Source organism: Hippoglossus hippoglossus, chromosome 16 (assembly GCF_009819705.1).
Source record: "Hippoglossus hippoglossus isolate fHipHip1 chromosome 16, fHipHip1.pri, whole genome shotgun sequence".
Lineage (NCBI taxonomy): Eukaryota > Metazoa > Chordata > Actinopteri > Pleuronectiformes > Pleuronectidae > Hippoglossus > Hippoglossus hippoglossus.
The window spans coordinates 13,123,398-13,149,436 of record NC_047166.1 but is presented as its reverse complement, the minus strand read 5'-3'; the positions used below and the strand labels follow the sequence as shown (position 1 = coordinate 13,149,436).

Genomic DNA, 26,039 nt, shown 5'->3' with positions numbered 1-26,039 from the left:
AAATGTTTGCTCAACGGCTTATCCTGGCTATTGAACCAGTGGCACACCCGATGCAAACTTACAACATTTGGGAGCCAATTACTAAAGCGATGTGTCCAAAACGAGCCATTTAGAATCCAAAGTGCCAACATCTCTCTGCGCCTCAGGTTTACATCAAAACTCTTCCAATTGAGCAAATAACAAATTTGACATTTGAGCTGCACATATGAAAGGTGCTATACAAATAAAGTTTATAATTATTAGTATTTCTGCAAAGAATCAGAATAAACACGCTTCCAGACAGTTGTTTCCTTTCTTAGTCAGTCATTAATAAAGGATGAACTGTAAAACGTGGTAAAATTATTATTCAAAAAGTTTAAGACGTCACATTTTGTCTTTTATTTCCTTACATGATATCATATGACACTCGTCTCCAACAGTAACATTTCCAATGTCAAGAGAACAGAACAGCAACATAAAGAAATGATCACAAACAAAAGATAAATATGTGGAGACTGAACAGTTGTTCAGTCTTGAACAGAGCTAATGATTCATCTCAACACCACAGATCCCCACCAGACTTTGCATTTTAAGAAATGTGATCTGCAAAGCAGCCGCTACTTCACAGTCTACTTATCTCCCGAACCCACATCTGCATATCTGACAATACACTCGCTTATTAAGTTGAAAAGGAGTGTTTTATTTGTTAAAAGGCTACAGATCACACAGGAAATAGGATTTCCAATAGGAAGAAGTGCTCACGTTATGCGTCTCGCTATGTTGGAGCACCCCAGGGGTTCATGTCTTTCACAACTTTGAAAAAAAGATAAAATTAAAAAATTAAAAAAAAAGGGAGAGAAAAAGTCCTCAGGGTGAAATGCACCCCAACTACACTTGTGTTTGTCCTGTGCAGGGCCGGAGCCTGGCAAGGCTGTGGACGGGGTGGAGGCGGACATTACTGACCATCCTCCTCGCGCAGGAACTGGAACACGGAGGAGAAATCTTTATTGGCATAACCACGTGCACACATCATACGGTACATCTGATGGGCTAAGGAGCCGAGGGGGACAGGAGTCTTTGTGTTCGTGGCCGTGTTCTGTGCGAGGCCCAAGTCCTAAAAAAAAGAAAAAAAAGAAAAGAAAAGCAAACATACTTTAGAAAAACCTATTGAGCTGAAAGTTTCACTCTAAAACCAAAACCACACAGATTTTTTTTTTTCATTTTGTTGTAATAATATTGGCTGGACTCCCATGAAGAAAGACTGATGTAAACTGCAGCTGAAGACTTCACTGCACCATTTCAAATTGTGTGACCACAGACAAAATCTTTTTTCTTTTGTCGCAGACCTGTTATGTATGCAGCACATTTCACACAGATTAGTCCTTGACTGACATATGATAAATCTGATACATAGAATACAAATGAAAAAGAAATCCATTTAAAACTCAAGACATATTAGTACCAATATTTATTTTACTTAAGATACAAAAATATACAAGACATAGTAATTTCTTGACGATAATTATAGTAAATTTAACCATTAATGGAAATTTAGTGCAATTACACTGACCTTCGCCATCAGCTGGGTGCCGAAGCCTCCCTGGTAGTTATTCCCAGAGGGGACTCCCTCCATAACTCCAGGCACAGGGTTGTAGGTGTCACTCGACCAGCACCGGCCGGAGCTCATGTTCAGGATTTTGGCCAAAAGTTTAGGGTCAAGACCGAGTCTGTGAGTGGGAGAAAAATGTCATGTTACAGAAAATATATTGCGGCTGCATATATTAACGAGATATGTAATCAGTTTCCTGTTTATTTGAAAAGATAGTTTTCACCTGATTCCCAAGTTCATAGTCTCTGAAGTACCAATCATTCCAATGGCTAAAAGCATGTTGTTGCATATTTTAGCAGCCTGGAGAAATGACAGGATTAGCATTCAATAACCTTAACACCAGGTTAAATAAGTACCACAAACAAACAAACTTTAAATATTTTTAGTGTACAATACTGCCCCAATACTTACTACACAATACTACTAAATTAATCCTGATCATATATTTTATATCCTGAAATATCAGCTCTTACCTGTCCAGTTCCAACTTGACCGCAGTACACCACATTGGCTCCCATGCAGCTGAGCAGTTCTTTGGCTGCAGTAAATTCCTCCTCCGCTCCTCCGACCATAAAAGTCAGTTTACCCGAACTAGCAGCACCCACACCTGGGAATGAGAAATTATGCTTACAAAGAGAGAACCATGTGGAAGCAGCCAGTGATGGTTGGTCACTGCCTGCTGAAAAGTTTCATCTGTTTAAAACAAAATAAATAATATGGGGGCAATAATTATGATAGTTAAAAGTAATTGTTTATCAAAGCAGAATTTTCTAAGTAGCTGGAATAACATGATGCACGATGATACATGTTTAGCACAGCATTAAAGAGATACATTTATAAATACAGTTTTAAAACCGATGTTCATTCCGTCTTTTAAGAGCTACAGAAACAGCATGAGAGGTCCATTAAACCTCACTAAGGAACCATGTGTGTTGTTGGCATACAACATTTTAAATGGACCCACACATTCAATCTCACTTTACGTTCTTTCTCCTGATCGACAAATCTTTCACACGCAGAGGCGCAGTACAAACTAATGCATTTCATTGAGATGCAATGGGGAGATAATAAAATATATATTGATATTTTTCCTTTCCTGTAGTTTTGAACTACAGGGATTAAGTCACTCCCTGGAGACCTAAGAATATGCTATGTGGTAATTTTTTTAATTTAATTTAACATGCTAATAGAAACATTTAAATGAAATAAACAGGAAAATGAATGTGTTAAACAATAAATAGGAAATCATCACAGCCATATAAGAATTAGAATCAAGTCTATCTCTCTCAGTATGTCAGTCCCATGCGTTGGGGCCGTGTCGTAAAAAGGGAAAACTACTTTTTCTGCATCTATTTGTACATTTGACACTGCATTCAGGTTCACATAGGGTTAAAAGCTTAGTAACACACAACAACCAGGTGCAAGACACATGGTTACCAAGAAATGAAGCAACACAGTCTCATAATTAATCCTAAGGTTTACAGGAAGCTAAGAGGGAAAAAGGCACAAAACGGGTGCATTACATTTCCCTCTGCCGTGTCTTTGTGAACAGCAGCATTTTGTGTTAAGTGGAACTTGGAAAAAGTGAACTAGTGGAGACAGGTGGGAGTTACAACAGTCAAGTTAAGCCAAAACATAAAACTCGGGGTAGTGGATTCAAAATTCACAGAGAATGGCAGTAAACTAAAACATGTAGTGAGATGTAAAAAGCAAGATTTAACAACAGCGTTAACACAGTAAAGACTGACACATTGATTTCTGCTGTAAAAAATGGGGGAAGAAACTTCAGACATTTTAAAATATGATCAGCAGCAACGTATGAACAAATAACTGCGTCAGCTACTGAGATGAGAAATAAGTCAGTGTGTCAACTGCACAACACCAAAAACTGATAGTGACTAATCCGAGAGATGCCACACAGTATAGAAAAAGATTATAAAATTGAGATTACATTTATTAGCAATTGCCTACATATTTTTTACAAGTTTTGAAACATGATTTATCAGCTGAACTATTTAAACATGATTAAAATTGTGTCCCAAATACAAACTTATTTATAAAGCAACTCAAAACCTAACAAAATGCCCAATAAAATAAAAAGGAAAAAATCTCTACATTATATCCATTCTATGCTTCAAGAGAAGTGAAAAGTCGCTTCTCTTTCTGGAGTGGGACAATCATGGCAAGTCAACTACATATGTAACACGCCCTTCAGTTACAATTACAAAACAGTCAGGAAAGAAAAAAGGTTGTTGGACTTTTTTCTCCAGCGGAAGCATTCCTCAACTGTGCAGCTGCTGAAACTTCACTGACACATTGAAACTGAGAGCTGAGACCTGGAACTAGAGGAGCGCCGCTGTTTACTATCTAGAAAATAAAAATGATATCAATGTTTTTTGGGGGGGAAAAAAAACTCTAAGACCTGACCGGCCGAGATTTCCGTTAAACACAGCCTACTTATTGTTTAGGAATGTTTACTGGAAAACCGTGCGGTCACTCCCTCTCAGAGATTTCCCAGACTGAACCCTCCCCTGCAAATGACTGTATACAAAGTTTACCAAGACTCAGTTGTAGTTATTTCCAAATTAGTTGGAAAACTGAAAGATGGCAGTTATCTCATCTGGACCTGACATATTTTCACACAAAGTCAGTCACATGCTGACTCAATTACATCCCCACCACTCTGTGTGTGTGTGTGTGTGTGTGTGTGTGTGTGTGTGTGTGTGTGTGTGTGCCTTTACATCAAGGCTTTAACCACACTGTTTAAACAGTCACTACCATGCAACTGTACTTCTTTGGATTTCCGTCCGACCACAGACAAAAAGAGAGAGATGTTCAAAAAGTTTCATTTAGGAGCCTGTTGATTGACGCGACATATCAAAGAATGACACACTTCAGTTTGCACTGGTTAAACTGCTGCTACCACACAGAAGTGCAGACGCACATATGTTGAAGGCAGAAAGCAGGACAACTTTAATCCATGTGCACTACCACAGGACGGAAGCATATAAATCATTACTAATCTTTAGGGCCAGACCATAAAATGGACCATTTTGAATTCAAACAAAGTGGCTGTCCTGACGTTGACGAGGCCAAGTTCAAACAAACTGTTTCTGTGTGGACCCCCAAGAAAGTCTGAGAGCACATGCTTCGCTGTTGGAAACATTTATGCAGGAGGAGGCAGCTCTTCTCCTCTTCGCCTCAGATACGAAGCCGGTGCACTTTATTACGTCCACCAGGAGGTTTGTTTTCACCTTGCCCGTTTGGGTTTAAGTGAGATTACACAGAAACAACTAAAATGTTTTCCACGAAACTTAGTGGTAGGATGCAGTATCGTTTAGAGAAGAACCAATACAATTTTTGTGTGGATGCAGGAATTTTTTACACTTTCTTTAGCATTGCGAGAGGGGGTGTTTTTCTTTTCACCATTTTACCAGGATGAAAAATTAAGCATGTTTAGGTAACTGATATCTATAAGTATGTGAAATTTGGTGCAGCCTGATTCAATTTAAGGTGACTGTTGGGCCATGGCGAAGGTACGCTCTCTTCTCAGTGATATTGTAGTAACCAGTGCATCAGCTAAAAGCAACACAGTTCATTTGCCACCACTCTAATCCTTCAACTTGACAGAACCTTGCAGCAGCTGAGTATAGCTAGCACACCGTCTGATGCCATATAAATAAGAGCCCTGCCCACATACAACACCCTGATTGCTAAATAACATCAACAAATAATAAAAATATATTAATAGATTACTGGTTTATTAAACTTCTCAGTTTAATCTCACCTTCTAAGAGATGATTGACTAAAAAGCAGAAGAACCTCAGTTTAATGCGGCACATTTCACAAAACTGCAAGGGCCTAAATAATTACCGCAAGACCTCGACACCCTGATAGCTTAATGGTTAAAGCGCGTACCACATACGCACACTCAAGCAACAGGTCCCCGGTCCGACTGCCAGCTGGCAAACACTTCACTACATCTCATTCCTCTCTCTCTCTCTCTCTCTCTCTCTCTCTAGGGCAGGGGTCGGAAACCCGCAGCTCTTCAGCCCCTCTGCAGTGGCTTCCTGTAGAGTGTTGTGAATGTCGTGCATATTTTTTGCAAACGGTGAACTTAACGAATCAGTTTTCATATGATGAACGTGAGTGAACGTCACGTTCATTTTTTTTAAATCATCTTATCAGGCCGTCATGAAATACCAGGAGCAGGCAAATGTGTGTGTGTGCTCCCAGACAGTGCACACACACACAGGCCCCGGGGCTCCGCCCCCCCCTGCCCCCACTCACTCGCTCAGAGATACACACACAGTGAGATCAGAGCTCGTTCACGTGAAGCAGCCGGTCAGTGACTTACCGGCTGCTTCTTAACAGTGGAAACAGTGAAAACACAGAGTTTCTCTGGTCACAGCTGCTCAGAGATCAGCGCTGCAGGTTCTTGGTCAGAGCAGAAGCTGCAGTTGGTTTGTACCGAGCTTCAGTTTCTGTGTGCGCCTCCAGTCTGACCTGCTCTCACTTTTTGTTTTAATATTTCGTCAACTAAAATATGCGTCACATCCTATTACGTCTACGGCCCGGCGCTTTTCCCTGCAGGTGGCTAATCTTGAGATTTCGACCCCGGTAAGCTAACCACGGATAAATCCCAAAAAAGAAAAGTCTCGGAGGAAAATAGAGTTTAATTCTGCGTGGACAGATTCATTTGCTTTCACTGCCAACGATGCTGGCTTACCTGTATGCTTGATATGTGGGGAGAAATTTATATATATAGTATAACTATATATAAAACTTTATAAGCTGTGTTATCAAATATGTTTTGCGGCTCCAGACAAATTCTATTTGGGGGAAGAGGGGGCAGAATGGCTCTTTTGATAGTAAAGGTTGCCTACCCCTGCTCTAGGGTCACTATCTAATAAAAAGGTAAAAGGGCCAGAAATATACTTCAAATAATCAACATAGGTTTTACCAGACACCTTCACGTAAGTAGCATTTACTGCAGGACTGTTAGGAAACCTGATAAATTCACGCCTGTACGTATACAAATATGTTCAAGAAGCCGTAATGCAATATGATTTATACAACCTAATTCATGATTCAGAAGTGTAAAAAAAAAAAGAAAGAAGGTACCTCCTGATACTGGTGCATCCATAAAAACTGCACCCATCTTCTCTGCAGCAGCAGCCATCTCTTTTGAAACAGATGGGTCGATGGTGCTGGAGTCAATGAGGAGGGAGCCTTTCTTTACCTTTCTGTTGGGTAAAACAAATAATGCTTAGGAGAATCTGGGATAAGTGTAGGAGGTTATCTTGAAACATTTAAAAAAGATAAACCAGAGTATACTTGAGAATGCCATTAGGTCCGGTGTACACGTCGATGACATTGGGACTAGAGGGGAGCATTGTGATAATACGGTCGGCCTTGTCGGCTACCTCAGCTGGATTATCCACAATCTGAAAGAACACACAAAAACCACAGGGTTAAGAGAGAACAAACCAGAGGAAGTTTAAAAAAAAAAAAAAAAAGATGTGTGCATTTTACGGTCTCACCTGAGCTCCCAGCTCTTGCACTTCCTTGCACGACTCCGGGAACACATCTGTGGCAATGACTGGGTATCCGTGCTTCAGCAAGTTCTTTGCCATTGGGTTTCCCATATTGCCCAGACCAATAAACCCCACCTGTGTCTTTGAGGCCATAGACCTTGTGGAGACTAAAACAACGGCCAAAAGGATCAACAACAACACAGTATCCTTAAAATTATATCAATATGCCTTATTTTTATTTACCACACGTTTCTATAGATATCTAACTACATCTTCTAAGAAGGTTATGTTGTCATGTGCGTGTTTGATATTTAACATTACGCAAAAACTACTGAACGATTTCAATGAAACTTTGTGGGGGGAGCGAGGTACGAATGAACACAAGGAAAAAAACCATTCTTCACCTTTGGAGGAAATCCATTGTAACAGTGGGATCCAGGTATTTTTTCACTTTCTTTAAAAAGGCCAGATAGAGCATTAGACTTGGTGAAGCTGTGCACTCTGCGAGCACCCTTCTAATTTAAACATCTATTACAATTGTATTTTAATCATTTTAGGCAAAACTGTATCTGGACCCAACATCAAAGAGCTTTTCTTAGCTGTAACCTATCATATTATGGCCAAGAGTGCTGATTATATTCAATTTACATGTTAACCCTATGTAGCTGCCCTTCAGTGTCAAAGTCATCTTAGGCAATCATACCCAGGGCTTTTCAATGATTACTTTAGTTTGCCTACATAAAAAGGTTGCTCGTTCATAAACTTATGTCAACATTATCAATCATGAGTCACCTATACACAGTACATTGTATTCCTTCAGGCCAACTTCAAACCAACACAACTACTGTGTTCCCTTCGGTGAGATTGTATTACAACCATTTGTTCACCCAAATGCTGTTAAATAAGCAACACGACAACATTATGCAACCTGAAGGAACACTTACAATGACGGATGTTTGCGGTAAAACGAGTATATCTGAATTGGACATCACAGAAGCAGCTGTTACTTCAGTTTAAGAAGTCACCGACCATGTCTCTGCAAGGTTCAGGGTGACAGCCATTACATAATGAGCCCAGGCAGAGAGTGTAGAGAAGGACAGCGGTCAGAGACAATGCCGTGGAAACATAATGGCTGTTTGTACGAAGTCATTTTAAAAACAGAGACGCTCTTTTAAACATGTGAAAGGTGAACTCCGGCCCCTGAAGCAACAGCAGCAGCCAAACAAAGCCAAACCAGAGCAGCCAAACTTCTTCTGCTCCTCCAACATTTTAACAGAGACGAGTGTTTTTTTTAAGCCAATAACGAGGCTTCAGCTGACAGCCTGAGCTCCTGGAGGAAACCCTACGACGTGTGTATCGTGTGCAGGATCTGAGTTTTGTTCCGCTTACCGCACACAAAGTCAACATGCTTGCTACACCTTCCAACTAGGTACCGAGACCCTCTGAGCACGGCGGCCATGCTTCTTCCCTCTTGGTCCTGCGTGTGACGTCGCGGTAACGTGATTTAATGGCGGTTCGTCCGGCCAATCGGGCGACAGGGCTGCGCAGTGGGACTTCCTGTGTCCAGCCAATGAGCTGCAGGTGGGGGCGGGACTTAGAGATGCACAGGGGCACGTTCAAGCACGAAGCGAGCGGAAGTAAATATTGTACCATGTCGTTTATATTTGGAAAATAAATATTTAATAGTAGAAGCAAGTTTAAAAAATAAAATAAAATATTGAAACACAATAATACGCATGCGCACTGACTTGTACTACAACGGGCTTTAAACCTACACGTCAGCTGATTGGGTAACACCTCTGACACACCCACCAGTCACAAGATAAATAAACCTGTTTGTGGGATGACTTGTCTGATGACAGATTTGTCTTAATGACAGATTTGTCTACCCAGGGATGCCCCACTTGCTTTCAACAGATCCCACAGAAACTCTGCTTTGGTCTGTCTTATCCAACATGGTGAGAGGAATTCAAAAGTAAAACCCCACACATATATTTTCCTTGTTTAATTTAGATTTCAAAGCAGATTACATAATAATATAATAATAGAGTAGAGTAATTGATTGTAATAAAAAAGTTCCTGGTGTTTAATTAAATAGGGTTTTCTGATGTTTGATACAGACCTATATTGCAGACTGCATTGTAATAGTGTAATATTTATATTTTAAGGGTTTCTAAGTTTTTTTTTTAAACCCTTACAGAATAACCCTGGTGTTCACAGTAACATGGTCTGTTGATGTTTGTTATAGACCTATACTACACACATATTGTCTGATGAAAAAGAAAAACAGTGTTGAAACTTTTGTAATGGAGAATTTGGCTAAAGCCCGATGTGTATGACACATTTAAAGATTAACTATATGCTTAAATGTGTACGTATATTATTAATATAGTTGACAGGAATGGAGCTACAGTAATTCTGGTTATTCTTAAAATATGTACAGGATTTAGCCAAATTCAAGTTTCAACACAGTTTTTATTTTTCATCAGACAGTACGTTTGTAGTATAGGTCTGTATCAAACATCAACACTGCAAATATTACATTATTATGTAATCTGATTTTAAATATATAATTAACAAATAAGATGTGTGTAGTCTATATATATATATAAATATATGTATATAAATATATATATGTGGAATTATTATGGACTTTATTTCTTTGTTGTCATTTTTTCCGTCGAGTGGGATTCCCGAGGTCTTTTTCCGGATCTGACGTAATGTTATTATTCCAGGAAGTGGACCGGGGAAAGCACTGAACTGCGTCAACAATTGTTTTCATGATACACTCGGATTTCAGCGTCTGTTCAACATGCCAACAAGGTACGTTTAAGGTTAGTTTTATAAATATTACCGATAAAATCGTTTGTCAAGAGTTTTCATAAGATACATCGACTGATCGTCTGCGTCGCTAACTGCTCACGTTAGCTAACCTTGTCCTCCACTTTACAGCACTGCTATGCTGCTCTGGTTTCCTTAAGGGCGTTGGAACACCATCAACTATAATTACTGCATTGTTTACTGTGTAAAGTGATTATTTAACTCGGAACACATTTCGTATGAGCACGTATATCCGTGCCCTGATTTTAACCCGTGTTGTTGTCCTGTAAAGTATGTGGCTAACGCTAGCTAGTTAGCAGTGATCACTGTTTTCCCATTAGGCCTCGTCGCGTAGTTGCCAGTCGTCGGTTTTAGCCACTAATACAGTGGACTTTAGTCAACTGACACATCCGGTTTATAACTTCTGTGTCAACTGTACACGACAATATTGTTCGGAGTTCTCGGTCCTCCTCAGAGGAAATGCTGAGGCTGTCACAGGCCTAATTACGTAGATCAAAATTACATCAGCTGAGGCCCAATGGGAAAATCCAACCTGATGTAGAGCTCATGTTGGTCACATGGCCTTGTAGTGTCAGGTTTAATTAAATTGTATAAAGAAAATAGTTTTCCTCTGCTGTCATTTGAATTAGGTTTAACTCTGATAAACAGTGGCTCTGGGCCAGTAAAGATTCCAGACAGGGGAAGTTGATTGACGTGTCACTGGTCTGTCCGCGACGTTGACTGTTATTGTGGATGATATCTCATTGTTTTAGAATATAGGACAAGATGGTGAACATCCCTTGTACGTTTGAAGTTCTTCTGCACAATTTAAGATAGTCCTGAGTTACTTAGTCTGCTGGTATGAGCAATGTGCTATTTTTTTTTAGACTGCATGGTGTCTGTTACTTTGTTAAAGGTCCAGCATGTATGATTTCTGTCTATGGACATAATATACAAATTATGTTGTCATTCGTCTATAATTATCCCAAACTAATTACCAGTGAGTGTTAATTAGCTCTTTATATATGCAATGGGTGCAGGTCCTCTTCCACATGGTCAACCTTGTTGCACCACCATGTTTCTATAGTGGCCCTCAATAGACAAACCAAACACTGGCTCTAGAGAGTGTGTTTTTATTGGAAGGGGAGGGTCCTACACTTGGCTGCTTCAATTTAAAACTATGAAAATACTGATACGATCATAAAGTCACCTTTTCTCTCTGTAGCCATTGTTTCTGTGTGGTGCCCACTGCAACACTGAGTTTTTATCAGTCTGCCAGTCTCCCAAGTCCAAAATAAGTCATGATGTTTTGTAAAGTCAACCTTTATTCAAACAACACGGACAACCGTCTGGACAAGCCATGTCACTTCCACGGGGTGTGACTGGATTCTGATGACGATGCTGTGAGCTACGTCCTACACACTCACAGTGCCTGAAAGGGTGTGTTTGATCTATTGTTCCCATCCTTGCCAAATTTGTGGACTGCCTCACTATTCAAGATATCATCTGGCAAAGATGGAAACTTACAATAACAACGATGATGATGATGATGATGATGATGATAATAATAAGTATTATTATTATTATTATTATTATTATTATTATTATTATTATTAACTACTTTGATTATATAACTATTAACCTAATGTTTTATAGTGTAAGGGAATGATTGCAATGAATTTTACTGTAAGTGTTACAAAATAAAATTCTTATAGTTGTGAAATATTGGAAAAAGGTTTTTTTCATTTCTTGGCTGCAGGGCAAGTGAAAATATACAGGGGGCCAGCAAAATTCGGATCCATCGGCCAAGTGGGTCAATGGGGAACATTTTATGTTGGACACTGCCTGAATATGAAGTGGTCAAACAAGCTGCCAAAGTGCATACTAGGTTAAAACTACACAAGATCCTAGGAATAAAGTTATCACTGACTCAAATAAGAAGCAATGTCATCCATAATAATAGTCTTAATGTGTCATGTGGGACAAAGGATCAGAAGAAAAACTAAGTTGTGTTTCATAATCTTTTGCAAATCTGTCTGAATATCACAACTACTGGTGGTTATCAAATTGAAATCAGATACTGCTTGACCACATGCAAGTACAGGATGGATTGTTATCTGATAAGTTAAAGTCGCCTCCAGAGGGGATCAGGGACACGTTGTGACCATATTAAACAAATGTAATACAATTGTAAATGCAAATATGATGTCAGTGAGTCCACATACAGTAACTGCGTAAGCAGAAATTATACTCCCACAGGAGTTCTGAGAAAGCAGCGGGTAGCTAGCAGCCATCAGCTCAGAAATACCCAAAGCTGTCCTCTACCCTGAGACACATAATACCTGGTGTAAATGTCATCAGACCAAAATAGATTAGATATACGACCTGGATATAAAACACATGTTAGTGCCAGGTGTATAAAGCTGTGAAGAAATATCAGATTTACTTTCTAATCCTAGTAAAACAAAAGTAATCAGAGAGATAAAATACATTACTTCTGCTTTATTAGTGAAATTGGTATATAGTGTTTACACAACCAAGGACAGGTTATTTTCTTGTCTTCAGACTTTGGTAAATAAATACATCTCATGAACCGGACCGATTATAAGACCACTGAAAGTTGTGATTGGCATAACACAGGCACTAATAGTACTTATGTTGTTTCACATGAATTCATGTTGTAGATATGGTGTTACCAACCCTGTGCCTTTCTTGTCCATCACGTGTTGGAAATGAAAGGCAGTGATTCGTTCTATGAACTGTGATGTCTTGGACCTTGCCTGTGTCTTCCTCTGAATGACAAACACTTTTCAGGTCATTTGGGAAAAAGCTTTCTGGTCACAAACTTGGACTTTATTTTTTCCAAAATTGTGACACACTCTTAAGACACGTCAACTGTTCTTGATGTGATAACTGGGAAATGAATATTTTGACCACAAGAAAAAATCATCAACACTATTCCTGCTTTCAAATTGTACCACCTGGGATCTTACATTAGCAGACATCTGTCTACTGCACATGTTATATGATTAAACATTTTTTTAATAGATTTTAAATGGTCAGTCTAGCAAAAAGAGGATGTGTTCTCGCATTAAAATGCACATTCTTATGAAAACATATGATTCAAATTGCTTTCACTATAAACTAGACAACTGACAGTATAGATGACATATTTTTATTATGCAGTAATTATAGGAATGTCTGAATTAATTCAACTTCCTTGAATAACCAGTTTCTCTTGGAGTGCTATTTTATTTCTTTCTCAGGTTATTGTTTGTTTTTTCTAATTATATATTTTGTTTCTTGTCTATTTCTGTGTAGCCACTACTGAGTGATTTATGGCACTGTTCCTGGACGGAACTTTATTAAGCAACAACATGGACACGTCAAACTTTGCCCACGTCATCTTCCAGAATGTGGGGAAGAGTTACCTGCCACATGCTGCACTGGAGTGCCACTATACCCTGACGCAGTTCATCAGACCACATCCAAAGGACTGGGTTGGCATATTCAAGGTGAATATCTCTTTACAAAAGTATAAGAAAACAAAATAAATGTTAATGTGGAGCAAGGAGATCTTCACTATCTTAGTGACTTAACAGTGCCATGATTTTATAAAAGTGTGGACAAAGTTATGAACTCGTGAGTAAAATATTTGTCTTTTTAAAATTTACTTGGCAGAGTCAATGGAGCATTTCGACCCCCACCACACACTTGAATGGTCCACATGGATCTTGTTATAGGAGCACTTTAAACCAAATACAGTGGCAGTAATTTATTTTAGCCTCATCTGTAGTGAATCTTGGATTTACGAAGAAACGTGTTGCTTCAAGTTTATCTAGACCAACGAGACCAGAAATGTGATGAAAACTGGGATAAAATCACTCTAGATCAAAAAAGTGTTTGTTGTGGTTGCAATGGTTCCTGTTTACTCACATGCTGGAAGTCGGAAATACACTGATCATGCACTTATGGTAACTTACAGTAATACATTTGAGTCAGCCATTAGGAATTGACAGTTTCCACATCAGAGATTTAAGTCGTTAATGTCTTTGTATAAGTTTTGAAAACTTTGCACTTATTGAGTCTGAATATTCAGATATCTTGTATATTTTAGAGGTGCATAAATTTACCAGTTTTTTTGCCAAGCTTACAGAGAAATAAAGTCATGTCAGGCTAATGTCTGGAGGCTGTTTAAATCCTGAATTCAGCGCTCTGTTATGGCTGGATGCCACATCACATTGTGTTCAGCCTCTAGGTAGGCAGCAACTGGCAGTGCAGATCCTACTGAATTCTTCAACCTCTAAAACACAGAGCTGGGCTGGAAGAGGCCCGAGTGCAGGGTCGTAAATCCCGTAAAGGTTCCTGGCGGCGCTGACAGTTGAAACATTCCCTGCCAAGTTCTTGTGTTTGCATGCACAGAGATACCTGGATATGCTGTAGCACCGGCGTAGGCTCCTTTATGCACATTTAGTAGCTTTTGGTTCACAGTCTATGGAGCAGCTTCTGCTTTAGATAATTGCCTTTGTCAAAGAAAATATCCGTTTGAAGAGTATGACTACATTGAAAATTAATTACTTTCAGATCCTTGCTTTTTCTCACGTCAGCCTAAAACTATTTACAAATGCGTGAATGACACACTCTAACTTGGCAAGTCAATCAAAACGATACTGATGAATAGATGGGAGGCAGGTTTTTATTAGCTCATGGACAGAAGCCGCCTTTGGCCCCTTGATGCTGGAACAGTCACCATGCTGCCTGATGAGAGCCGTTCTTAGCTTCAAAGAGGAATGTTGTTGGAAGACGTTGCCATAGTGGCCCAGGACAAACCAAGAACCGCTTTATAATTAACCTTTCTCCGAGCTCAGCCTTTCTGTGTGATTCACGGGCAACTTGCCTCCTGAATTTACACAGTCTGACTGACAAGCCATTACCTCCTGCAGCAACAACGCCACCAGCTCCTGTTAGCGTTGGTGCAGGAGTGTGAAGTTGCAGGAATGATGGCGAAATGTTTTGTTGAGATCAAAATGCATATTGCTTTGCTCGGCCTATCATTTTGTAACTGGTTGAATGTTTGTGGAGATTGTAGGGTTGCAGGTGTTGTTGTTTGAGGCCGTTGTTTTTTCCCTCTGCCCCACTTTCCTCCTATACTCCCATTTGTACACATTGCAGACCAGGCTGAGGTAAGTGAAAGAGTTCCTCTCAGAGCTTTCACCCACCACCATCTCTGCAGCTCTAATGAGTGGACTGGTGAACACTAGCCCTCAGTAATGACACTCACTAACTAGGTGCATGTTTTAATTGCTTCCTGTTCTTTACGGCTGGAGGCTGGAAACGCACCGGTAACAATTGGGGGTTTTGGAGCACCAGGGCCTTCTATCTCTGGCTCTGATGAACACTTGCGATATTGTAGCTGCAGGCTGTTTGTACACAGGTGAGAGAATAAACTGGCCGGAATTCTTTTGGCGAAAAAAAAAAATCCAGCGTACATCAAAAGCAACATCTGTCGCAGCGGTATAAATTTAAACACGATCTGTTGGCATGAATATTTAAATTATAATTCAGGCACAACTTTGATAGTCACATCACACAACTTTAATCTATGTTTTGTGGTGCAGGCTGTGGTAATGGGGTAGTTTGGTCGGGCTTGGTGTGTGTGTGTGTGTGTGTGTGTGTGTGTGTGTGTGTGTGTGTGTGTGTGTGTGTGTGTGTGTGTGTGTGTGTGTGCGCGTGCGCGTGCGCACACACTGAAAGCCAGCCCACTCAATGTGACTCTGATTTTCTTTGACAGTTTTATGGCACCGGGTTGAAGTTATGGATGTATATTCTGGACTCCCTCCTCATCAGCCATCAGTTAACAACACATAAAATACATATAATTACATTTTGGTTTTCATTTTCAAGTTGCCTATGTATAAAATTTTCACCTATTTCCCTCTTCCGGTTAGAAGTGAGTTGTAGCTACATTTCCACAGTGAGGCTTGTTCATGACAAGGGCTGGATGGCGCGCACGCCGCACATGGTGACCAGGAGTCTGAGTGGTTCACAGAAATGATCGTTATTCCTCTTAGACATGAAGTTGCATTATCCTAACTTAGATGAAAAACCTCATGATTACTGGAATAAAGTCGTTGGAGATATTTTGGAGGTGGATGTGTATGGAGCCTGTTAATCCTCCATTGTTATTATCATACACTGATGTGGCGAGAACGCCTGGTATAATTGAGTCCCCACTATGTCTCACAGGTCGGTTGGAGCACAGCGAGGGACTATTACACATTCTTGTGGTCACCGCTTCCTGAGAACTACATGGAGGCCACCGCAGTCAACAGAACAGTGGTCTTTCAGGGTAAGGCCATGCCAAAGTTTTATATAAGTTTGACACCTTTTAAAAAACACATATCAGAGGGCTGTTCAGAGGATTGTTAAAACTTTTAATACCAAATCAGTGAATGGAGTTAAATGAGAAACTTAACCCACAAATCTCTGTTCTGTTGTGAAAGACAGTTTAGTTAGGTGTTGTTTAAACTTTTATACCGTTTTTTTTATTAAGCAATTGAAACTGTCACAAATGTGGGAAAGACATGTCTCGCTTTTTAGATTCACACCCACAACATCACACATGTGTAGTTTTGCTTCCAGACCTCTGAACAACTACAGCAAAACAGTGTCTGCACTTTGTACCATTTCATCTCCACATATTATGTTAAAGTTATATAGGCATTTTGTGGTAACTGTGAAGTTTCAATGAAATTTAGGACTGAGATGAATTTAGAGTTGTTCACAAGTATCTTTTGCTTTCCTGCACACTGAGTTCACTGGCTGTCATTCGCCCCCAGGATATTATGTTCCCAATGACGACTGCGAGTTCTACCAGTTCTGCTACGTGACCCACAAAGGTGAGATCCGTGGAGCCAGCACGCCATTCCTGTTTCGGGCCAGCAGCCCCACAGATGACGAGCTGCTGACTGTGGAGGATGAATGCAACTCTGACATCCTGGTGGTCACCACCAAGGCGGGCTTCCTCGAGGTAGATTGTCCCTCAGCACAGCAGCTGAATACATCATTGTTTACAGGTGTTTTTTGGCTGTAAGTGAAGTACTGAATTATCATGTAAATGGCCCTTGAACCTTGAAATATTTATCTTTCTGTGCAGAAAAAGGTGGAAGAAGCCCAGAGAGAGAAAGAGGAGCTGGTCAAAAATATAGCCCTGCTGCAGCATGAGAAGGAGCAGCTGGAGGCTGAGAAGGAGAGTCTGCAGAAAGAGTTTGAGCAGGAGAGAGATACGTGTGTCCAGCTGAGAAGAGAGAACCAAGTAAGCAAAGAGATCCTGCAGTAAGGAGGAAAAAGGTCATGTTTGTTGTTATTGTAAATATTGCTGAACTGGAAAATGAAGCAAAATGCCTGGTTCCTTTTGGTTATTTAATGCATTTGTACTTTAATTTAGCTGCAGATGCTAAAATAATTAATTCATATGATTGATGCTCCTGTCCGCTTCTTATTTTGAGTTCAGCTTTATATTTGGCCAAGCAGTCTTTTAGCACCCCCTAGCGAAAGACTGCAAATATGCAGAGCTATTCAAACTCCTGATCCACAAAAGGCATAAATCACTCTCTTGACAGATATGAATGTCTGTATTATCAAAGCTGTAATTCAGCTTTTTATTGCACAACATTAAGTCTTAAAAGCAGTGTCAGTCGTAATTCATAACGCTGTCCTCACGGTTTGAAACGCCTCTCCGATGAAAACAGGATTACAGAATTTGTGGCTGTTAATTTTATTACTATACTTTTATATGATATTTTTATGTGCTGTGAATATGAAGATTCCAAAATCCAACCTATAAACAAACTGTAAAAACTAATTTCCTTTTTGCTTTTTTGATGTCATCTTTTAATATCGAAAACGCTACGTTGAGGCATAATGTTTATTTTGATTTAGATTCAACTTTCAAAGACAATAAACTTTTTATGATTTGCACACATTTTCCACAAGCTTAGAGTCAATGACAGAGATAGAAGGTGATATACTAGGACTATAAACAAGCATTATTTTGTCATGTTAGTTTTTAACCTAGATTTATTTCCTCTATGAATGAGAGTGATTATTCTCCTCATAAGATCATGTCGATTACCAAACCCCTGTATTTTATTTGGTCCCAATTCTATTTTGACTTTTATTCCATTTTTTCCCAACATTATATTTTATCGTCTCATAGGAGGTGCAGAATTCTTCCCAGGCCCTGCAAGAGGAGAAAGAGGAGGTCAAGAGGAGACTGGAGGAAGCCACAGCCAAAGTCATACAGCTGGAGGAGGATCTGATTGGAGTCACTCAGAAGGGCCTACAAAAGGAAACTGAGCTGGACAGGTGAGTTCAGGGTGGAGCGGATCACAGATTCACGGATTTTATGGTTTTGTTATCTGTACATGTACATATAATAATATGAACCCTGATTGATCAGCCAACTGACATGAACATATACACTGTGATGTGTGATCTAACACTATTTAACCCTTTCTTAGTCTCAAAGACAGAGTGAAGAAACTTACAGCAGAGAAGGAGGCACTTGATTCTCATCTCAAGAATGAGAAAGATGAGAAGGAACTCTACAAGGTAAAGTACATATACATTAATGTATTTAGTTTATAATATTTATCTTTTATGGCTAAAGACATGAGATGGTTAACAGAGCTTCCCTGCTGCTTGCTATTTATTTCCTATTTATATGTATATTTATATGTCTTCACTTGCTGTTGTGTTAAGTGTAATTATACTTGACCACTATGGAAATTAGTTATATATGTATTTTCTCATCATCAGTGTAGGATTGTTTGGTCTCAGTGGAGGTGTTCAAGATTTTTCTTTTTCCTGTGTTCTCTATGTAGCTACAAACAAAAAGATCAATTCAAGATTCATTCATTTGATTGTTTAATTATATATAAATTCCCATAATATGTCAAAAATTCCTTAAACTAAAAGTTTTTAAATAGGAAAAAAAATGGAAAAAACTAACTAAACAAACCGTGAACAGCACACTTCATTAGAATGCAATGTAATTGTAGTTGAAAGTGCAACATAGTGTTTTAAAAGGGAAACACGTTCCATTAACGTGTAATACAGTTTATGTGGGTGTAATTGTCAGTTGTTAAAGCGGATGTGGGTAGAATCGGTTGAACATTCTGCTGGCTTCAGCTGAAAAGCTTCTTTATCTCTTCACTGGGAAACTGATTGTGAGATGGGGGAGGGGATCATCATTGATGCTGGGGGCTGACAGTAAATCAGGAAGGGGATTCTGTTCGCTGTTGTGACTGTTCAGTTACCAAATCAGGAAATGAGACCATTAGTTCCGATGCATTCGGTGGTGCCCCTGTAGAAGGTGGTAACAGCTGGGATGGGGAGACTTGCCCCTTTTTTAGTTTCTGGAGGGAGCCGCTGTTGAGCTTTTTTTAAATAGTTGCGGTCAGCTCATCCTCCAGGTGCGCTCCCAGAAGCTTGAGGTTGCTGACCCTCTCCACAGCAGTGCCATCGTAGTGAGCGGCATATGATGGTGCACGCCAACCCTCCTGAAATCAACCAGTCACCATCTCTTTTGTTTAGTCGAGGCATGCGCTCTACTGAATAGTTCTGTCATATTGGAGACCTGAAAATTAGAGGTCCAGTTCATCGACACTTCCGGTTTCTTTCCGTTTTTTTCCACATTTCCCGAGTGAGAAAACTTTGGCTTTTCCTTCCCAATCATTTAGGCTAAACAGGGCATGCGTTTTTCTGTTCTTTTTCGGGTCCATCTGGTGTTTCTACCTCTTTGTTGTGGTGGGCACCACACAGGAACTGGGAGTGCCACACACTGCACTGTTGCCACGTAAATGGAGCTAAAAACCCATTCCTAATTTTACTTGCACCATCACACTGGGGTCGTTGCACAAGGAAAACTTTATAGGCCTAGTCAAATCTCTGTTTTGTAATTGAGGTCATGCAACATTTATTTTAATAGTCATATGCTCTTCGGTACATGATTGTGATTGGTTTTGTATAAATGAGGCAAAAGGCAACAACTTAATACATTATAACTTCTCATGTTTTATAACTGTGTGTGTGTGTGTGTGTGTGTGTGTGTGTGTGTGTGTGTGTGTGTGTGTGTGTGTGTGTGTGTGTGTGTGTGTGTGTGTGTGTGTGTGTGTGTGTGTGTGTGTGTGTGTGTGTGTGTGTGTGTGTGTGTGTGTGTGTGTGTGTGTGTGTGTGTGTGTGTTTGCATCTGTGCACACCAGATTCACCTGAAAAACCGGGAGCTGGAGAACACTAAGCTGAGTGCAGAGCTACAAATGCTGAAGTCTGTGGATGTAAACAAGGAAAACACCATTGCCCAGTTTAAAGATGAGGTGGGACGTCTGCAGATGGGCCTCACTGAGAAGGAGAAGCAGTACAGAGAGATCCTGGCCAAAGTTTCTCCCCTGGTACAAAGAATTTTTTGTTTTTAAAGTTTAAAAAAAAGTCACAGCACCTTGATAGATCTCTCATATGCTGCATTTAACGCCACACATTCTTCCTCATCATATGATCATTTCAAGATAAATGAAATAAGAAACGTTCATCTAAAATATGTCTGTGTGTGGCAGGGAGATATGAAGGCCATGAAGGAGCAGCTGCGGCAGAAGGAAGAACAGCTCCAGGCCAACCAGCAGCAGTCCTCGCTGTTATCCGCTGAGTTGCGGGATGCCTCTAGGACTCGGGACCGTACCATGTCTGAGCTCTACCACATGAAGCTGGAGGCCGATGCCCTTCGCCAGGCCAAGACTGAAGCTCAGGCCCAGTGTGTCCTCCTGGAGCGCCTGGTGGAGCAGATGAAGACACAGGAGGCCAGGCAGGAAGCAGTAAGGACGATGGCCAGTCTACATGTCTACATGATTTTGATAACATTTAAAGAAAACATTTGAATTTGATTGATGTTTGAAAAACATTTCCAAAAGTAATATCAAATCATTTAATATAATAGAAGTAATATATGATGTTTAATTAGATTCAAAATATTTATCAAAGTTATCTTTCTCATTGTTTGACTGCAAAACAAATATATAAAAGATTGTATAGTATATTTTGGTGTATGAGGAAGTTATGGGTATACAAACACAATGACGGAAAAGGGAAAATCCACAGGGGATTTTACAGCTTCTGTTCTTTTCTTAGAAGTTCTGACCTAACCAGGTGTAAACTAAATCTGAAAACAAGCCAACATCCTCCCCTGATCAGTTCAGTTTCTGTCTATGACCGCAGCTTCTTTCACTGTGTATTTATTTTACTCTTAATAGTATAGTAATGTTAGACAATTTAAGACAATGTAGAACATTTCTAATAAAGGGTTAATAAGGGTTCCCTTTATATATCTCTACATCTTCATGCAGCTATTCGATTCCTGTGTTTGAAATGTCTAATGTGCCCTGTTGGGATGTTTTCGTCACAAGGCCAAAGCAGAGGAGGAGGCTGCTGCAGACCCAGCGGTTTTACCGGAGCTGCAGAGAGAGGTGGAGGACCTGAAGATGCGGCTGCACATGGCTGCTGAACACTACAAGGAGAAATACAAGGAATGTCAGAGACTGCAAAAACAAGTGCTTAAGCTCTCTGAACAGCCAGGGGTAGGTCCCACCAGATACCGGATGAAAAACTGTATACATGCCCCTGGGAGCATACCTCAGATTTCTGTAACTCTATGCCTGCCTGTCTCACTAAATATACTAAGGGGTTCACAAGTTTCTTTGGCCACTCCTTTGTTTGTTAAACACCCAGAGCTTGACCGACCCATCTCTATCACGATTCAGTGTGTTTTTAGTAGTGCACATTTTAATGTCACCTTTTAAAGTTGATACACAATCTTCATGCAAGACACAAAAATATCTTTAAAATTGCGTCGTGCTGTAATTTTTCTTTTTGCATACTTAATATTGTTTTGCTGTCTTCAGGTCTGTGTGTGCTTGTGCTAATTAGCCATTTCTATTTCTCACTTGTTTTTTGTTTTTGTGTGTAGGAGGTGAAGAGATGCTCAGCACAAGAAGTCACAGCAATCCCTTTATCAGTGAGTCCAGACACATCAGTGCCAGGTATTTAAAATTTTTTATCGAACTGTGCTAACCTGTGTGTTGAAACCTTAAACCCTGAACAGTTGATGTTATATAAGTTTACCAACAGTGTCATTTCTTAGGTAGCTGCCTTGAATTACCTATTTCATATTAGAAATCAGCCAGTTGTTTTATCTTTGATATATTGGTATGTAAATGGACTTTCATGTAATTAAAGTATAATAATGTATCAATTTGTTTTGAGTTGATAATTTTCATTATCAACAGATGAAGTTATAATGAAGTAACTACGTGCGGTTGCTTTGCTGCAGCTCACTGTCTGACTTGTCCTCACAGGGAGTCCAGGCTCTGCTGATCCTATGCTGGAAGCCATCATCCAGGAGAAGCTCAAAGGCTTCAGCAGGGAGGCGTCCGACAGAAATGACAAGTACAGAAAATGCAAGCAGCTGCTGATGGTAAGAAAACACATTTTTCTATCCTGTTACTTTCACATATATCAGAATTAGACCATGTAACCGTGTTGTGAAGGACTTGTGTGGTACAAAGGTATGAAACAGTGTGATTGCTCTTCAGGAGGAGAAGGATCGTAGCTGCATGTTTGCTGATGAGCTGGCCAAAATGGAGGTGAAATTCAAGGAGCAGCTGAAGACCAATGAAAATCTGAAGCTGCAGCTGGCAGCAGAGGAAGATCGCTACAAGGTTCGTGAAGCCGGAGTACGGCTGTCGGTGACGCTGTGCTGTCTTTGAAGCAGGACCGTTTCTGGACTTGTGTGTTTTTACCGCTGTGTACTGCTGGTGAAGCTCAGAGACTAAGCTTTGATGCTATCTCTTCCCTTGAACACAGTCACTCTGACAGTGTTGTTTATGAGCAGGCCTATCTGTGAGACGACGTTTTACTGCTGTTTATGTCGGGCTCTGGTGACGAGCGAAGCTTGGCTCGGAGGAGTCCTCTCCAGTTGCCTGGCTAATGCTGTGCTTGGATCAGATCAGGCAGATATTTGCTTAGTGTCTGGGAGGAATTCAAACAGGTTGTTTGTCTTTGAGCAGCTCTGTACATAAATCTGTCCTCAGCAAAGGGAAGCCTTTTATGGCTGTGATCAATTAATGTCATGCACTAAGGTCTGACTGTACTTCGTTGATGCACTATTCAATCAGCATCTTATGTCAAAGTTTGAGAATAAACAATAGCCCCATTTACCCAACCAGGAATGTAGCACCTCTATAGCACCTATAGGTTCTTCTCTGATTCCAGAATGCTGGCATGCTAAAATCTCACATGGCCACGGCAATATGTAAAGAAAGACGGCATCTTAATGGCCGTGTAGCAGGATCTCTGCCAGAGTCTCTGATTCTGTGTCTTTTGTTTACCTCAGGGCCAGGTTGCCGAGAAGGGACGGGAGCTGAAGGAACTGAAGGACACCCTCGCACTTGTTGTGAAGGAGAAGGAAAAACTGGAAGGGGTAAGTGATAGCTTTCATTTTCTCTTTTATAGTCTTATTCCACTCTAAAAGTTCCCTGAAAAGTGCCATTCCTCTGCCATTTTCCCTCTCCCAATCTGGTCTGTTTAATATGCCTCTAATTGTAGAAGCAACGTAAATGAGTTCTTATTTTCCATTCCATTACTTTGGACCACAGCGAGGTCCTCGCTGACCTAAAATATTGCTTGGAGGTAATGCAGTTACAGCTAAGAGGAGCAGAATGACCCAATTTGAGGGTTAGACTGTAAATTAAATTGGCGTCTGCAACTAACATCAATAAAACACAGCGTCCTATTCCCTTTGAAAACGAGAAGAGTTTCTTTTTTTAATGAAGGCACTAATTAAACTGTTTGTGTGTGAGCGCAAGAGAAAAAGCAAGAGCTGCTGTGTGACGACAGCAGTGATATATTACTCAGCTCGACAGACTGGGAGGCATCGAGGGATGAAAACGGATATGTAGTTCCTCCGAAAATATGTTGCCCGTGGTGGCATATATATATATATATACACACACACACACAAACTAACGTGTATATATGTGTTATTAAATGCTGCTGTTGCCTCCCACAGGAGCTCCAGAAGGGTAGCTGCAGCAGGAAGGGAGATCAGGGGGTCAGTGAGAAAACCAGCTTGGAGAGCATCCAGTCCAGCGTGCCTTTATTCCTGCAGTACCCGGTCCCTTACACCCAGGACGCCCCCACCCCCCTGCTGGTCTCTCAGAGCCCCAGCAAGCTGCAGTTTGGGAACCCTTACTCTGCCTCAAAAGGTTGGTTCTCCATTCAGCTTGTAGCGTAAACTGTAACATTAGCGTTAAACACCAACAATTGCAGAAATGATTGACTTTTATCTACAGCCACTGAATGTGTCTGAATTCTCCCCTCTGCAGATGAGGCAGATGAGGAGTTCTCAGATGACCAGCTGCTGAGGCTGCCCCCGGTGGGCCCGCCCTCCTGGGACAGCAATGTGGTGTGTATCCAACCCACCCGCAACCACAGCCGGCCAGAGGGCCACGAGGAGTCCGAGGAAAAGCAACACAACAACAACAATGTAAGCCTCTCTCTCATGTGTAGTGTACAGCTTAATGCTATTTTCAGTGGATTGACTATTTTATGTGTCTTTTCTCAGGGTAACACCAACCAACAGCCCGCTGCAACTGAGACTCACAGCCCCTTTGTGAGCGATGCACAACCAGCCTTCTGCTTTGATCCCAGGTAACGCGCCCTCACATGCCATCACTCTCATTAAATGCCGTCCACGTTTGCTGCACCCTACAGTTTCCAAACCTGCTCATTGTTACATGTGTCAAGTGTTTGTTCTGCTGCACAGACCCCTTTTGTTGGCATTAGCGGAGCAGCAGGCCACCCACGTCGCATCACACAGATGCCATTTATTAGCCCGTGCTCCTGGTTTGCCCACATCATCACTCGACTCTGCGTATTTACCCCGAGCTTTCTTCCCTCTGCTGTCCTCCTTTCCTTTCTCTCCGTGCGCAGCATGGACATGAAGCGGTGTCCGCTCTGCGAGGTCATCTTCCCGCCCAACTACGACCAGAGCAAGTTCGAGGAGCACGTGGAGAGCCACTGGAAAATCTGCCCGATGTGCAGCGAGCAGTTCCCACTGGACTGCGACCAGAAGGTGTTTGAGAATCACGTGCTCACCCACTTCGACGGCCACACGCTTAACTTCGACTAGAGAAACGGAAAAATCAGCACATTCAGCTCTGCCTACTTCCTGTCAACCACTGAAATAAATCACTCTGCACTCTTTTCTGCATGTAATGGTGTGAAGATCCAGTCTTTAGGACTGTACTGACTTTTCGCTTTGTTACTTCAACTTAGAAACACTTTGAAGTGATGTGACATTTTAAAATGAGATTTTGATTCAGTGTACATTGCAGGGCCACGAAATCTGTTTGCAAATTAGAGCATTTTTTTATGGGCGGAAGATTTCCCTTCATTTGGATTAGGAGGATAACTAAGGGGAATAAGACTGTTCTGTACGTATATATAAATATATATAATGACTTTAAATTGACTCGGCTGTCACAGATCTGTTAAACTATAGGATGTAATGAATCAGGGAAAGAGATAAGTGTTTACCAAACTTACATTTAAAAACATCAAACCAAACGCTCCCCCTTTCCCCTTAAACATCCCTGTACAAGTCATCTGCTCAGTCTTTTTAGCCTTGGTGCACTATATGCAGTCAGGGAGAGCTCTTCAGTAATTACATCCAGACATGATTATACAGTATATCGTCAGATCATCTATTTTAGAATAATTAAAGCCAATGATATTGTGAAAGCCTTGATTCTTTGTGTATATTGCTTTGTTTTGTTAGGTTTCCTTTAGTTCTGATTTTATTTGTCTGAACCTGTAAGAACCTTCATATCATCAGCTGATCAGTGCATGCTGAGCTTCTGTTGAAGTTCCCTCTTTTCTTTCTTCTCTTTTAAAGTTAAATTATTTTATTCATAGTAATGTTTCATTTGTTAAGTGAGTTCCATGTATCTAATATGTACTAATAAAGACTGTTTGAAACGGAGCAG

At 40.6% G+C, this 26,039-nt stretch overlaps 2 protein-coding genes across 2 annotated transcripts; one reads left to right on the top strand and one right to left on the bottom strand.

Annotated features, from left to right (window-relative positions):
* Positions 1–351: 351 nt before the first annotated feature.
* Positions 352–8,618, bottom strand: hibadhb (3-hydroxyisobutyrate dehydrogenase b). Its single transcript, XM_034610223.1, has 8 exons — positions 8,515–8,618; positions 7,132–7,292; positions 6,926–7,035; positions 6,713–6,834; positions 2,062–2,195; positions 1,812–1,888; positions 1,550–1,706; positions 352–1,093 (listed from the first exon to the last, which is right to left on the bottom strand). The coding sequence occupies exons 1-8, from the start codon at positions 8,582–8,584 to the stop codon at positions 935–937; spliced, it is 990 nt and encodes a 329-aa protein (XP_034466114.1). The 5' UTR covers positions 8,585–8,618; the 3' UTR covers positions 352–934.
* Positions 8,619–9,829: 1,211 nt separating this feature from the next.
* Positions 9,830–26,035, top strand: tax1bp1b (Tax1 (human T-cell leukemia virus type I) binding protein 1b). The gene is made up of 18 exons (XM_034610194.1): positions 9,830–9,948; positions 13,267–13,460; positions 16,192–16,294; positions 16,785–16,975; positions 17,102–17,260; positions 18,164–18,312; positions 18,468–18,558; positions 20,211–20,396; positions 20,559–20,813; positions 21,402–21,572; positions 21,962–22,034; positions 22,350–22,468; positions 22,587–22,712; positions 23,387–23,473; positions 24,062–24,257; positions 24,378–24,538; positions 24,617–24,702; positions 24,985–26,035. The coding sequence occupies exons 2-18, from the start codon at positions 13,284–13,286 to the stop codon at positions 25,181–25,183; spliced, it is 2,529 nt and encodes an 842-aa protein (XP_034466085.1). The 5' UTR covers positions 9,830–9,948; positions 13,267–13,283; the 3' UTR covers positions 25,184–26,035.
* The last annotated feature ends 4 nt before the right edge of the window (positions 26,036–26,039 follow it).

Excerpts from the sequence above, each read along its gene's own strand:
- hibadhb (XM_034610223.1), bottom strand. The coding sequence starts at position 8,584 with ATGGCCGCCGTGCTCAGAGGGTCTCGGTACCTAGTTGGAAGGTGTAGC. Across the intron at positions 6,835-6,925 it reads GGACCTAATGGCATTCTCAA|AAAGGTAAAGAAAGGCTCCC; the intron begins GTATACTCTGGT and ends TTTACCCAACAG. Across the intron at positions 1,094-1,549 it reads GCACCCAGCTGATGGCGAAG|GACTTGGGCCTCGCACAGAA; the intron begins GTCAGTGTAATT and ends TCTTTTTTTTAG.
- tax1bp1b (XM_034610194.1), top strand. The coding sequence starts at position 13,284 with ATGGCACTGTTCCTGGACGGAACTTTATTAAGCAACAACATGGACACG. Across the intron at positions 17,261-18,163 it reads AGCTGAGAAGAGAGAACCAA|GAGGTGCAGAATTCTTCCCA; the intron begins GTAAGCAAAGAG and ends ATCGTCTCATAG. Across the intron at positions 18,313-18,467 it reads AAGGAAACTGAGCTGGACAG|TCTCAAAGACAGAGTGAAGA; the intron begins GTGAGTTCAGGG and ends ACCCTTTCTTAG.